Below are 15,441 nucleotides of genomic sequence, written 5' to 3' on the forward strand. Positions count from 1 at the left end.
GGGGGTGTATGAAAATATTTTGGAACCAGATAGAGGTGATGGTTGTACCATATTGTGAATGTACTAAATGCTGTACACTTTAAAATGGTTGATTTTGTTATGTGAATTATGTCTCGATCCCCGCCCAAAAAAAGTCACTGCGTGCACGCTAGCCCAAGGACTCCTGACTGGAATGAGCATGTAGTTACACTACACATACTGTACACATACATTTACTGACTGGTATGAAGTACTGACAGACCGGAATATGGTAAATACTTGACAAAGGGAAAAAACCATGCAGGGTCACTCCATTCAATAAACACAGAACATGCCAGGTACAATGGGGCTGAGGGGCAAAAAGCCCTGGGAGAGGGCAAAATGTCTCATGGTCAGGGGGTGGGGAGGCGTTGCCTCTTGGGAGGAGGTGACATTCCAGCGGAGAGCAGAATTGTGAGGAGCCGGCCATGGGCAGAGCAGGGGGAAGGGTGGGCCGGCTGGAGGGAACAGAGGCCGCAAAGACCCGGAGGGAAGCACTGGGGCCTGGGAGGGGTGGGAGCAGCAGGAGTTGAGGTGGGAGGTAGGCCTCTCTAGAGGCCCTGGAACAAGGTGGTCCTCCGGCTTTCACTCCCATCAGAATCTCCACTTTATAGATGGGGAAACGGAAGCTCAGAAAAGGCAGTAACTTGCTCAAGACTACACAGCTTATAAGAGGCCAAGTCGGTGTCTGAACCTGGGTCTGCTTAATTCCAAAATCCCTGCTCTTAAAAATGACACAACTCAGGGGCTTCCCTGGTGGCGCAGTGGTTAAGAATCCGCCTGCCAATGCAGGGACATGGGTTCGAGCCCTGGTCTGGGAAGATCCCACATGCCACGGAGCAACTGGGCCCGTGAGCCACAATTACTGAGCCTGCGCGTCTGGAGCCTGTGCTCCGCAACAAGAGAGGCCGCGATAGTGAGAGGCCTGCGCATCTGCGATGAAGAGTGGCCCCCACTTGCCGCAACTAGAGAAAGCCCTCGCACAGAAACGAAGACCCAACACAGCCATAAAAAAAAAAAAAAAAAAATGATACAACTCAAGAGAAGTGAGAATACAGTTCAAGGGATATTTTGACAGGGCGAGGCTAGCAGGCTCTGTGGGTGCAGAGAAGGGACACGGTCTAGAAGGGACACAGGATGGGAGGTAGTCAGGGAAGGCTTCCAGGAGGAAGTGACACCAGATTGAAAGATGAGAAAAATAGTATGCCTTAAAAGGAAGTAGGGCTTCCCTGGTGGCGCAGTGGTTGAGAATCTGCCTGCCAATGCAGGGGACACGGGTTCGAGCCCTGGTCTGGGAAGATCCCACATGCCACGGAGCAACTAGGCCCGTGAGCCACAATTACTGAGCCTGCGCGTCTGGAGCCTGTGCTCCGCAACAAGAGAGGCCGCGATGGTGAGAGGCCCGCGCACCGCGATGAAGAGTGGCCCCCGCTTGCCGCAACTGGAGAAAGCCCTCGCACAGAAACGAAGACCCAATGCAGCCATAAATAAATAAATAAATAAATAAATAAATAAATAAATAAATAAATAAAATTAAAGTTGCAAGAAGGCTGGGACTACTCTAAAAAAAAAAAAAGGAAGTAAAGTAATAGCCTCATGGTAGAGGGAACAGCAGGAGCTTCTCAGGCTCAAAAAGTAACATGGGAACCGTCAGGCGGGGGTGGGGGTGTGTGTGGAGATGGGAGCTAAGATGGGGACCAAATCACTAAGGGCATCCTTTCAACTAGTGTTTACTGAAGACCTCCTATACACCAAGCACTGGGCTAAGCAGGGGGATGCCACGGTGAGCCAAACAGGCCCAGGCCCTGCCCTGCTGGAGCTTACCACCTAGTAGGAGAGCAGAGACATCATAACAACAGTTAACGCTTACATAGGCCGTGGCAGCCAGTCCCCAGGATGGCCCCCTGTGATCCTCCCCTCCTAATATTCACGCCTCTATACAGGCCCCATCCACACTGAACAGGGCTGACCCACGTGAACAATTAAAAACAACACAGTGTGATTTCTAAGACCAGCTCATAAAAGACACTACAGCTTCTGCCTTGCTCTCTCTTGGATCATCTGCTCTGAGAGAAGCCAGCCACCATGTCTCGAGGACACTTAAGCAGCCCTCTGGGAGGTCCACATGGAGAGGACCTGAGGCTTCCTGTCAACAGCCAGTGTCAACTCACCATCCATGTGAGCGAGTCATCTTGGACAGGATCCTCCAGCTCCAGGCAAGCCTTTGGATGACTGCATGGCTGGCTGACACCATGACTGCAATTTTGTAAGACAGACTGAGCCAGAAAAGCCTAGATAGGTCACTCCCCAGTTCCTGACCCACAGAAACCGTGAGGTAAGTGGGTTCTAAGCCTCTAAATTTTGGGATAATTTGTTCCAAGACATAGATAACTAATTTAAGCACTTACTAAGTTATTTACATAAATTAATTATCTGAATCCTCATAATGACCTCCTGAAGTAGGTACTTTCGTTATTTAATACATAAGGAAACTGAGGCACCAGGCACTTAACTGCCTTTCCCAAAGACAAAACCAGTGAATGGGAAAAAGAGGATTTGCATCTGAGAATCCGGAGTCTAGAGTTGAAACCACTACACTATAGCTGCCAGCATGGCTGTGGGTATACTCCATCATTCATTCATTCATCACAGGTTTAGTACCTACCACGTGCCAGACACTGTTCTAGGTCCTAGGGGAACAAGAAAAAGCTCCTGATTTTCATAGCACCCACATTCTAGAAGGAGAGATAGCTAATAAACCAGGAAATGATCAAGCGACATGACTTCAGATGGTGCTAAGTGCTTTGAAGGAATAAGCAAGGTCAGGGTAGGAGATATGGGGGCACTTCTCCAGACAAGATGACTCCAGAGGTCTGCCTCTCTGAAGTGACATTTGAGCAGAGACCTGACAGGAGCAGCAAGAGGCTGCCATATGAATAGCAAAGAGAAATGCACTCCAGGCAAAGAGAACAGCAGATGCAAAGGCCCTGAGGCAGAAATGACCTTGATATGTTGGGAGGAACGAGAAGGCAGTCAGTGTAGCTGGAGCAGCATGGGCTAAGATAAGGCTGTAGGTGATGAGAGGCTGCAGAGGTGGGCTAGGGTCCTTGCTGGCCTTGTTGGAGGCCTGGAGTTTGTTCTCAGAGCAGTGGGAAGCCACTGAAAAGTTTTAATTAAGAAGGCAAGTATTGTCTACTCAACCATAAAAACGAATGAAATAGTGCCATTTGCAGCAACATGTATGGACCTTGAGATTATCATACTAAGTGAAGTAAGTCAGAAAGAGAAAGACAAATACCATACGATGTCACTTACCTGTGGGATCTAAAATATGACACAAGTGAACTTATCTGTGAAACAGAAACAGATTCACAGATACAGAGAACAGACTTGTGGTTGCCAAGGGGAAGGGGGGTTGGGGGAGGGATGGATTGGGAGTTTGGGATTAGCAGATGCAAACCATTATACATAGAATGAATAAGCAACAAGGTCCTACTGTATAGCACAGGGAACTATATTCAATATCCTGTAATAAACCATCATGGAAAAGAAAAAAAAAAAAAAAAGAAGGCAAATGTTGTGATCTGTTTTATCATTAAGAAAGATACACATTTCCCATTTCTGTAAACTAGACGCCCTTTGTCTCCTGACCCCCTCCAACTGTCCTCCCAAGATGCTCATACAGTGTGTCATGGTTTACAAACTGCTGCAAAGTTATAAACACAGTCCCTTCTGAGCCTCCCACTCATGCTAGTGGGTACACGGTCATAAAATATCATCTGTCCAAGGGACAGGGAGAACCTTTTGATTAGAGGCGCTAGTTACAATACTCATAAAAAGATGCTTAGAGAGCCCCCTGAACACCCAGCAAAGATGCAAGGAAGAGGAATCTCCTTGCCTTCTGTATGGGAAACCAGGGGTGGCATCTTAAATGTGATGAACTGTGATACAATAAGAGAAAGATAAATAAAAAATCATGTGGAAAATACTTGAATAGCTATTACTGAAAGGCTGAAATTGAGCTGATGCCAGCACTATTAATACTGCATTAGAAAATAATTAGCATCAAAACCTAGTCTTTTTTCTGATTCCCGAGCAAGTTCCCAGAGTTTGGGTCTCTCTAGATGTTTTTCTCTTTTTCTTCTTCTAGATGTTGAGATCAATCCAATCAGAGGGGCCCAATGCCCAAATCTACACTCATGCTTCACTGTAGATTCTTGTAACAAAATCTCTATTCTCAAATTGAAATAGAAAAAACGCTGCAGATAAAACTCACAGTGGGGAAGTTGAAGCCAAGGTACTAGGTATTGGAAGCGTTGTCCACACACACACACACACACACACACACACACACAAAAACCTCACAGTGGGGTCTTGTGTTTTGTTAAGGGCAAATATAAGATATGAATGCTGCAAGGAAGCCTGCCCGGGTGCTGGCAACTTTTCTATCTTGACTGAGTAGCAGTTGTACGCATTTATGTAAAAATTCACAGAGCTGTACACTTCACTCTTAAGTTTTACCCAACAAAAAAAGGGAAAAGCATATACTTGGCTGGCTACCACTGATAGTGCCTTTCCTGTATCAAGCACTCTGCTAGGCACTTCACACATTTTTCTCTCAACTAATCCCACCAACATCTTATTCCCATTTTACTGCTGAAGAATCTAAGGTTCAGAGAGGGCAAGTCACTTACCAAAGATCACACAGCAATAAATAGCCGAGGCAGAATTCAGTTCTAAGCCCATCTAATTGTAAAGCCTCATATGTTTGGGAGGCACGCACCTGGTATCAGAATGTTAGGGCTGACAGGGATCTCACAATCTTTTCATTCAACATCTAAGATTATTTTGAGACTAGCCCGGGATCCCTCGACCAGCTTTGGGAAGGCAAACTCACCACTGTCGAGACTCCCATTCTAGTGCTCCTTTTGGTAGAGCATGCGCTCTCTGAATTGGGTGAGGACGGGTTGGAGGAGGGAGACCAGCAATAAAAAAGATCCGTTTTCCCCCAAGCCGGGAGGTGGAGAGGGGGCCGGCCCCGCGCCGAGCTCCCAGCACCTCGCGGCCGCTTGCACCCGCCGGCCGCCTGGAGCCGGGTCCGCGCCGCCCTACCTTGGTGGATGAAGGCCTGCCTGCCGGGCCTGCCGGGCGGGAGCGCACTGGCACTGGACTCGCTCATGGCTGCGCCCCGCGCCCCTGATATGCCGCCGGAGACCCGCTCCGGCCGCCGCCGCCAACGCCGCCGCCGTCTCCCGGCCTTCCCTCCCGGAGCCGGGATTCCAGATTCCGGGGCCGACGTCACAGAGGCGGGGGCGGGGGCGGGGGCGGGGCGCCCGGCGGCCCTTCCCACGCCCGCCCCCGCTGGACCACCCGAGCCGCCCTGCGCTGGGAGGCGAGGTGAGGGCAGGGCGCCGTGGAAGGGTGCGGCTCCGCCGCGTCGGGGACCTGGGATGGGAGACGCGGCTGGAGAGCCGGAGAGACCCGGGACAGCTCCGTCCAGCGGCCGCGAGGAGGGGAGACCTCCCAGATTTTAAAAAGTGTAATAAAAATAACCAAGATGCCGAACAAGTGTATCTAGTAAGTTACCATTTGGGTACAAAAAGGAAAAAAAAAAGAGGGGGGGGGGAATGTATTTGTACATGTTTGTAAATGCATAAGATATCTTTCGAGTGGGGAGCTGGGAGGCCTGGATGAGAAAGGTATGAGGGAGGGTTTTTCACTACGTGCCGTGTTTGTCTTTTAAAATTTGCACCTTATCCACGTTTCATCTCTGCCTCTAGCCAGGTACAGCTTAAAAGATAGAATGAAAAGGAATTAGCAAATATAAATAAGTGCCTAATAATTAAAGAAATGTAATTGTATATACATTTGTATACAAGTAACTTCCAAATTAAGTAAATGGGAAGTGTAGATAAATCGCCTATGCAGAATAATTCTAGATAATTTATACAGCTCCTTAAAGGAGGTGGAGCAATGACTCCGCAGTCGTTAAGTGTGGACTGCACACAGTGACTTCCCTCCGAAGAGGACAGTATGAAAAGGGAGGGCGGGGCACGGCAAGTAACTACCTGAATAATACCTGACAAACACTTTCTCAGACAGATGATCAAGTTGAACATCAACAGTGATGTCATGTTGATGGTATGCACCCTTGATATGATGGGATGGGAATGACACTCTACCTGTGTGGGTCTTTCTCCCCCAAACCCATAACTTCAGCCAAATCATAAGAAAAACATCAGATAAACTCCAGTCAAGGGACGTCCTACAGAATACCTGAACAGCTACACAAGACGGTCAAGGTCACCAGAAACAGGGAAAGTCAGAAACTGTCACAGCGAAGAGGAGCCTAAGGGGACATGACCGCTCAAATGACCACTTAAGTGTAATATGGTCATCAGGATGGGAATGTGGAACAGGAAAAGTAACAACTAAGCAAATCTGAATAAAGTATGGGCTTTAGATAATAATACTGTCAATATTGGCTCATCTACTACTGATGTAAGATAGTAATAATCACAGAAACTGAGTCTAAGGTGTATGGAAATTCTCTGTGATATTCTCAAATTTTTCTGTAACTCTAAAACTATTCCAAGACAGAAAGTGAATTTTTTTAAATAAGTAATTGCCTGGATCAAAATAAATGCTATTTTTATTGTAGCTAAGGGTTGGGTCACTGAGTTTCCATTTGGAAACTGGTTTCTAATTATTCCCTGAGTGAGCTTGGCCATGTGACTCAGCCTCTCTGAGCCTCTGTTTTCTCACCTGTAGAAAGGGTCGTAGTGAGAATAATCCCCTAAAGTGCCTGGCAGAGCATCCGGGGGAAAAAAAACCCAAACAAACCTAATCTGATGCCAACCTCACACAAAAGAAAATCCAAAGATATAAATGTAAAAAATAGGGGCTTCCCTGGTGGCGCAGTGGTTGAGAATCTGCCTGCCAATGCAGAGGACACGGTTCGAGCCCTGGGCTGGGAAGATCCCACATGCCACGGAGCAACTGGGCCCGTGAGCCACAATTACTGAGCCTGCGCGTCTGGAGCCTGTGCTCCGCAACAAGAGAGGCCGCGATAGTGAGAGGCCCGCGCACCGCGATGAAGAGTGGCCCCCGCTTGCCGCAACTGGAGAAAGCCCTCGCACAGAAACGAAGACCCAACACACCCAATAAATAAAGAAAGAAAGAAATTTATAAAAAAAAAAAAAAAGTAAAAAATAAAACCATGAAAGTGCTTTTTAAAAAAGTGTTTTTGTTTTGTTTTGGGTTTGGTTTTGTTCATTTATTCAAACTACATAAAATTTTAAAATTCTGCAACACAAGCAATGACATTTCTATGAGGCTGTTCCTTGCAATGTTGTTTATACTAGCAAAAGAAAGAAGCGGGCTAAATCAATATAGATACGAGGCTGGTTAAATACATTTTGACACATACATCCAGCGATCAAATAGCTGTATATGTAGACATATAGAAAGTTCTATGTGTGGAAATATACAATTAAGTGAAAAAAGCAAGGTGCAGAAGAAGTGTATTAGGTAAGCTACCATTTGGGTAAAGAAAATACAAGAATATGTATGTGCTTGGAAATGCATAGTAAATTTCAGGACAAGTTGGGGGTATTTACTGATTATCCTTTTTTCTGTATTGCACAGATATATTACCTATATATGCTTGAAGTTTTAAAAAATTACCTCTAAAGTCTGTGGCACAAAGCAGTGTCGACAAATGATGCTTATTTCTGTCGTGAGGCAGTGCCTCCCTGTTCCCTTCCTCACCAGAGGCCACCTCCCAGCCCCTGATCCCAGCCCACAGATCTGGAAGGAGATGGATGGAGCCTGCCAATTCCAGGTGTTCATCTCCCTCCTACTGGTCTCACCCGGCACCTGGCACCTGGCCCTGGCTTGGTCTGCATCCCCAGCCAGGAGAGGCCTCGGGTTCTCTCTGGGGCAGGGGAATGAGCCCAGTATCCTGAAGGAAACTCCTTCCTCCCAGGAGATGACTGATTTTACAGGAATAGAAATAGGGTAGTTCTTTGGGAAAAGGTCTCAGAAATCTCCTGTTGGAAGGAAATAGAAGGGGGACAAGGCTGGTAGCCGGACAAACAGAAATTTAGACAGAAGGATGGCAAGTAGGACAGAAAGCAGAATCAAACATGGAATTCTTGATTCCATTTACGTATTGCTTTATTTCAAGGGGAGGCGTATGTCTTCCCACAGCGCCCCCTATCAGCTTTATCTGTCCTAGCACTTTATTTTTACTACTTGATTTGTCTGTTTCCCACACTAGAATTCAGTATGAGGAAAGCTATGGCGGGGTCTCTCTTTTATTATTAGGATAATAATAATAATAACTGCCACTTATTGAGGACTTACTCTGTACCAAATCCATATCATGCATTACCTCGTTTAACTTTCGTCATCCCTAAGAAGACAGTAGGAACCTTCAATCCCCATTTTAGAGAAAAAAGAACCAGGGTGCAGAGGGGCAGGGTGGAATCAGCCCTCTGCTTTCCTTCGCCACCAGCGATCACCTAACCCAAAGCACCACCACCTCTTCCAAGGCGAGGACTGCCTCCTGACTGTCTCCCTGCCTTGTCCAGACCTTGTCCACCAGCAGAGCCAACTTCTCAGAAAGGAAATTGATCTCGTAATTTTCCTGCTAAACATCCCCTCCTTCTCTGGTTTCCTCTTGCCACTTAGAGTACGCCCTCGCTCTCCTTATCATGCGTGGAGCAGGCTTTGGGGGATCTGTCCAGCCCCATCTCCTACCATCACCACTGTGGCTGGCTTCCTTTCTCCTCCTATCTGAACACACCTATCTGTTCCTGCCTACGAGTTCATGTTTGCTGTTTCCCTCTTCCCAGAGCCTGCACCTCACACTTGCCCCTGATTTTGTCGGCTTCTCCCTTCACATGGCAAAATATGGCCACATTGCAGCCCCAAGTTGATATAAACTCTGAAAAGACTGATTAGAGGTCTCTGCGTCACAATTCCCAAATCCTGGGAGGGATAGTCTGATGTGTTGTATTTGACTTCAGTGACGAGTAAAGGACTTCCCTGGTGGTGCAGCGGTTAAAAATCTGCCTGCCAGTGCAGGGAACACGGGTTTGATGCCTGGTCAGGGAAGATCCCACATGCCACGGAGCAACAAACCCATGTGCCACAACTACTGAGCCTGCGCTCTAGAGCCCACGAGCCACAACTACTGAAGCCCGCATGCCTAGAGCCCATGCTCCACAACAAGAGAAGTCACTGCAGTGAGAAACCCCCACACTGCAGCGAAGAGTAGGCCCTGCTCACCGCAACTAGAGAAAGCCCACGCACAGCAACGAAGACCCAACTCAGCCAAAAATAAATAAATAAATAAATAAATAAATTTATTATTTTTAAAAAAGAGTATTTTTTATTTAAAAAGAGTATTTAAAAATAAATTTATTTAAAATAAATAAATTTATTTTAAAAAAGTAAATTTTTAAATTTTATTTTTAAAAAAAGACTTGAGTTTTGTTTTCTCTTTCTGCTGGGAAAACAAAGTTTTCTTGAAATATTGAGCTGCTTTTGATAATAGATTGTGTGAGTTTCTTTGCATTTCAGTGATTTATTACAACCTTTGAGATCTTTCATTTTCACTTTGGTTAAGTGAATGGGTTAGGGTGATTTCACAGTGACCTATGATCCTATTTGACCAGGTGTTTTGAACTTTTGATATTTTTGACAAACTTCCCAAAGATCAAATTCGAAATGAAGTTCAACTCTGAGGTTTTCTGAAGGGTCCCTGGAACACCTTGTCAATGAAAATTCAATTAACTATCAAGTTAAGAAGGAAAAAAGTGAATTTTATTCGAGCCAAACTGAGGATTATAACCAGGGAAGCAGGTGCTCAGAAAGCTCTGAGAACTGTTCTGCCTGTCAGAAGTGAAAGGCACAGTCATATACATTTTTGAGACAAAGGATTGTACATCAAAATGACATACTGATATTTTACATAAAGTTCACCTAGGATACACAGTCCAGGTACGCACGTACAAAGCAAGCGGCAAGTCACCATGACCCCTTTCAGAGCTGGGAAAGAATGCTATTTTTTAAGAAGTTAGGACTTCCCTGGTGGCGCAGTGGTTAAGAATCCGCCTACCAATGCAGGGGACACGGGTTGGAGTCCTGGTCCAGGAAGATCCCATATGCCACGGAGCAACTAAGCCCGTGCGCCACAACTACTGAGCCTGCGCTCTAGAGCCCTTGAGCCACAACTACTGAGCCCACGTGCCACAACTACTGAAGCCCACATGCCTACAGCTTGTGCTCCACAACAAGAGAAGCCACCGCAATGAGAATCCTGCGCACCGCAACGAAAAGTAGCCCCCGCTCTCCACAACTGGAGAAAGCCCGTGCGCAGCAACAAAGACCCAACACAGCCAAAAATAAATAAATAAGTTAATTAATTAATTAATTAAAAAAAAAGAAGTTACATTGCTTGTGTCAGAAGAAAGAAAAGGCATCCGGTGGCAGGGTCTGGGGAAGGGGCGGCAGGCGCCATGTCGGGCCGCGAAGGTGGCAAGAAGAAGCCCCTGAAGCAGCCCAAGAAGCAAGCCAAGGAGATGGACGAGGAAGATAAGGCATTCAAGCAGAAACAGAAGGAGGAGCAAAAGAAACTCGAGGAGCTAAAAGCGAAGGCCGCGGGGAAAGGCCCCCTGGCCACAGGTGGAATTAAGAAATCTGGCAAAAAGTAAGCTGTCCCTTGTGCCTGAGGCAATGATGATCCTTAGTTCCATTCCTGTTTAAACATCTGGATTAAACATCTGGATTCCCTGCCATAACATCTGTTGCCACCTATAGCTAGAATGAAGTGTTGTCTTGGAACCTATTGTACATTTAAGAATAAACTTTTGTAAAAAAATAAAAAAATAAAAAAAAAAGAAGAAAGAAAAAAAAATTGATCTTTACAGTTGAGCAGGCATTCCCATCTTTGAGAAGGTGTGGTCAATGTGTAATGCAGATGCATGCTGCACACTAGTGGGGGAGGGAAAGGCCCAAACAAACACACAGAATTTTATGTTTAACTTTTTCTTGTCCTGCCTTAAAAAATAAATTTTGTTTCATCAACCTCAAAATAGTTGTTTTCTCTCCATCTCAGAGAGAGGAATATTAAACTAATTAGACTTATTTGGTATGTTAAATTATGTGGGAAGCATTGTCAAATGAATGGTGATAAACGTTCTTAGTTTACATTTGTACGGGTAAATTTTTATTAACATAGGTATTCTAGAAATTATATGGAACTCCTAAAAAATGGGATGTCCTAGGAAATGTTATCAGTGATAATTCTAGTAATTATCTTAAATCGTTGTATGTCACAGCAGTAACCAAGTTTAATTGTCAGCTGCATTGTAATCAGGTCTTTAACCATTTTTTAAGTCCTGTCATTTATAGACAGTTATTGTACTCTGATGATTTTGTAAAAAAATACTTCATCTTCCAGAAGATTCATAGAAAGGACTTTCTGACAAGTGCAGGTTTCTGATAACTTTCAGATCATATACCACTCACCTGCGTAAGAAATTAAAGAATTCCAGTGGAAAACCTGATGGCTTCATAAAACTGTTAACAGAAGATTAAGATCAAGGATTACTCACATAGGATTGAGCAAACTGATGAGTATGGTTGTAATTTGGGGGTTTTGTCTGAAATATTATTGTTTTTTAATCAGTGTTTTCCAGATATTAAAGAAACCTTTCCCCTCAAGCTAATTATGACTCATAGCAATTTGGTAAATTGTACTTTTGTAATGTATAGCAATTTGGTAAATTGTACTTTTGTAATGTAAGCAGCTCTTTGCCGGAAACTGCCCTCAGCAGGAAGCCCCTTTTCTTGTCACTTTAGCAAAGCTATATTGTAACTAACTTTTAAACCAGACACCCACATGCTTTATTCCTCTCTGGCCCAAGCACACCTTTCAAATCTTTTAATCACACAATACCTTGCCTAAATTGTCGGTTCTTTCCGTAGATCAAAGAAGTAGACATGAAGAATAAGTAATTAACAGATGACCAGAGCTTTTCCGTAGCATCCCCTGCAGTAATCTCCCAAACAAACTGTGACCAAACTGTGTAAACAAGATAACATCTAGAGGAAGATGGAAGGAGTCCACAAGCCTGCACACAGTGGGGGATGGTACTGACTCTGACCTCCATCTCAGTGATTAACTGAGATGACTTCTGTTTCCCTTTCAAGACTTTCACGGCCCAGCAGAATCTTCAGAGGTGGTTTCTGGGGCATGCTGAGTCCACCCGTCTCTGCAGATTGCCGGCATTCTGATTAAAGGCACCTGTCCTTTCTACAATTTGTTAGTATTGATTTTGTAAGTGGTGAGCAGTGGAGTCCGATTCATTCGTTGACAGTAAGTAGAACTGAAACATTTATCATTTCTCTCAATCTGATCCCTCCAGAATTTGGGAACTCTTAGGTTCCCAGCAGCTTTATCAGGTAAATAAGGAAGGCCAGCTCCTAACAGGTGCAGGAATATCAAGGTATTTTGGGGACCTTGAAAAGAGAGAAAAATGCTATAGAATCTGTGACATGCCCTTGGTGGGGCTTTTCTGGCCTTGAGAGGTTTTTAAAAAGTTCAGTCTGAGATTCCTTATGATAGGTTCCAGCACAGCCAATTTAAAAGAGCCTATGTGATCAATTAACCAGACTTATTTTGCAAACAAATTAGCTTTAATTTGGCTATATTTGGTAGAAGTGAGAGAAATTTTAGAGAGAGACAAAGATTATGTTTCAGTGGATATTAAATTCTAGTTTTGTTAACTGAGGTCTGTATTTACAGCCGAAGACTCACTTCCCAGATTAACTGCTGAAGACTCACTTCCCAGGTAGCTCCTTGTTATCTTATTGTAAAGTTTAATTATTAAAAAGGACACTCTAAGTTTGTTTCTGAAGCTTATCACAGTAGTCTAACTTTGCATGAAGCTCAGATGCACCTCGACTTGCAACCAGGAAATGATGCATTCTGGAAAGGCACAGCCACGTTAGAAGGGACTGTATCAGGCCTCCTCTCCCGCAACTTTTGCACCTGACTTTGACTAAGACCAGCACTACCAAACTGGGATGAGAGGATGACATCTGAAGTAAACAGCTGACTGAGGGTGCCAGATGAGGCCTGTATGCCGGTTACTGTGACAGTTGCTCACACTTTTCCCATATGAACCAAATGTATTTCTTTCTTGGGTTTAATCATATGCAAGTTTCAAAAAAAAAAAAAAAAATCGATCCAGTTGCTGGGTTTTTGGCCAATTACCTATGTCCAGTACTCCCAGGTTGCCTTGGTGGATTTCTCTTCTCCAAGGCTATAATTGGATGGCAGAAATTTTATTTTAAAAGAAAGAAGTTCTAGCACCGTGCAAGCTAATATTGCTGCCATTGTCACTAAGTGAGACCGTCTTACACAGCCAACTAATGATGCATGTTATTTCATCAACTAACACAAATATTTAACGAAAAAATTTAGTGTATTTAATAAACATTTATACACCATTTACTATGGGTCAAGCATCGTTCTAAGCGCTTTACAAAGATGACCTCATATATCCTCTCAACATTCTTAAGAGCTGGGCTGGGACCGGGGTGGAGGGGAGCGGAGAGAAGGGGAGAGACACTTACTCTCAGGTGCCAATCCAGCACTTGGAAAGCCCTGAGTGTCTCCTTATATGCTGTGCCCAGGCGCTGTGCCTGCCTTACTCTAGGCCCAGCCCTGAACTGGAGGTAGATACTATTATTAGAATTGATGAAATAAAATTCATATTTTATGGGAAGACAAAATTTAAACATAAAAATTTTCTTTGCCCGTTTGGGCCTCCTCCCTCCCCTTTAGTGTGTATTATGCATCTGCATTAACCAGACCTCCTTAGGAGATAACATTCCTTCTTAATCTTGTAAAGGGTCATGATGACCCACTACTTGATAACTCCTTGGGAGATAACCTTCCTCCTTAATCTTGTAAGGGGTCACTATGCCCCACTACTCACTTTGCATGTGCAGATCTGGATTGTGTAAACTGTCAGTACGTCATTTGATGTATAACACTTTATCCCCAAAACATATATAAGTGCTTTGACATCTAACAGGTGGAACAGTCCTCAGAGCTTTCTGTTATAATCCTCAGGTTGGCTCAAATAAAATTTTCCATTCTTTTTAATTTTTATTTTATATTGGAGTAGAGTTGATTTACAATGTTGTATTAGTTTCAGTTGTACAGCAAAGTGATTTAGTTATACATATACATACATCTATTCTTTTTCAGATTCTTTTCCCATATAGGTTATTACAGAGTATAGAGTAGAGTTCCCTGTGCTATACAGTAGGTCCTTGTTGGTTATCTGTATTATATATAATAGTGTGTATATGTTAATCCCAACCTCCTAATTTATCCCTGCCGCCCACATTTCCCCTTTGGTAACCGTAAGTTTTTTTTCTAAGTCTGTGAGTCTCTTTCTATTTTGTAAGTAAGTTCATTTGTATCATTTTTTAGATTCCACATATAAGTGATATCATATGATATTTGTCTTTGACTTGCTTCACTTAGTATGATAATCTCTAGATCCATCCATGTTGCTGTAAATGGCATTATTTCATTCTTTTTTATGGCTGAGTAATATTCCATTGTATATATGTAAAAATTTTCCATTTCTTTCTTAGATCAACTACTGATTTTTTTTCACTGACATAGAAAATGGTAATATTTTTCTTATTTTCATGTAATTTTCCCCAGTGTTGGCCATGTAAAAGACAAACAAACAAAAAACAAGTGACCCTGATTTGGTTCCCAAAGTTTGTTGGAGGAACTTTATTGCTTTGTATACATCCTACTGCATCACACCAAGAGGCACGTGATGTCAGATTGTCGCGTAATTGGTGATGTTAAGTTTGTATGCTTTGTTGAGGTGGCTAGTTTGGGAACGTTAAAGCACCAGGTTTGAAACATTTTGACTTACTGACATCCTAGTTATATCTGTAAGTAAATTTGATTCCTTTTGTCAACATTAATAATCTGTCTTTTGGGTTCTTTCTCAGGGTCAAGATTTGGGCTGATCAAATCTTTGCAATTTCAGAAAAAGTAAAATACCAGAGTGACCTGTGATCATCAGCATGAAAGAAACAATACGGGCACAGCAGAGAAACTTGTGGGCATCTGATTAAAGAAGAGATCCAGGGCAACAGCACCAAAGGGATAAGCCATCTCGTGTGACACCATCTCACCTGGTATCTGAATCCCTTTAAGAAGAAAGAGTCAAATCCAGATTGTGGGGCATTCCTGCACGGCAGCTGGCCTGGACGTTTCAAAAATGCCAGTGTCTTGAATGAACACACACCCCCAAATCGGACAAATTAAAGATTAAAGGATTAAAGGATAATAAAGAGCCATGAAAATAAATG

General features: G+C 43.8%; 2 protein-coding genes across 2 annotated transcripts in view; one reads left to right on the forward strand and one right to left on the reverse strand.

The window, feature by feature from the left end:
• The window catches only part of TMC7 (transmembrane channel like 7), a 53,679-nt gene extending 48,399 nt beyond the window's left edge, over positions 1-5,280 (reverse strand). Inside the window, exon 1 of the mRNA XM_068524513.1 lies at positions 5,131-5,280. Within this exon, the coding sequence (XP_068380614.1) occupies positions 5,131-5,197 (67 nt within the window). The 5' untranslated portion in view covers positions 5,198-5,280. The remainder of the gene's footprint in view (positions 1-5,130) is intronic.
• Positions 5,281-10,510: 5,230 nt separating this feature from the next.
• Positions 10,511-10,908, forward strand: LOC137749732 (translation machinery-associated protein 7). The gene has a single exon (XM_068523940.1). The coding sequence runs from the start codon at positions 10,545-10,547 to the stop codon at positions 10,737-10,739; it is 195 nt and encodes a 64-aa protein (XP_068380041.1). The 5' UTR covers positions 10,511-10,544; the 3' UTR covers positions 10,740-10,908.
• Positions 10,909-15,441: the final 4,533 nt, after the last annotated feature.

The sequence above is a fragment of the Eschrichtius robustus genome, chromosome 16 (genome assembly GCF_028021215.1).
Source record: "Eschrichtius robustus isolate mEscRob2 chromosome 16, mEscRob2.pri, whole genome shotgun sequence".
NCBI classification, from domain to species: Eukaryota; Metazoa; Chordata; class Mammalia; order Artiodactyla; family Eschrichtiidae; genus Eschrichtius; species Eschrichtius robustus.

Excerpts from the sequence above, each read along its gene's own strand:
- LOC137749732 (XM_068523940.1), top strand. The coding sequence starts at position 10,545 with ATGTCGGGCCGCGAAGGTGGCAAGAAGAAGCCCCTGAAGCAGCCCAAG.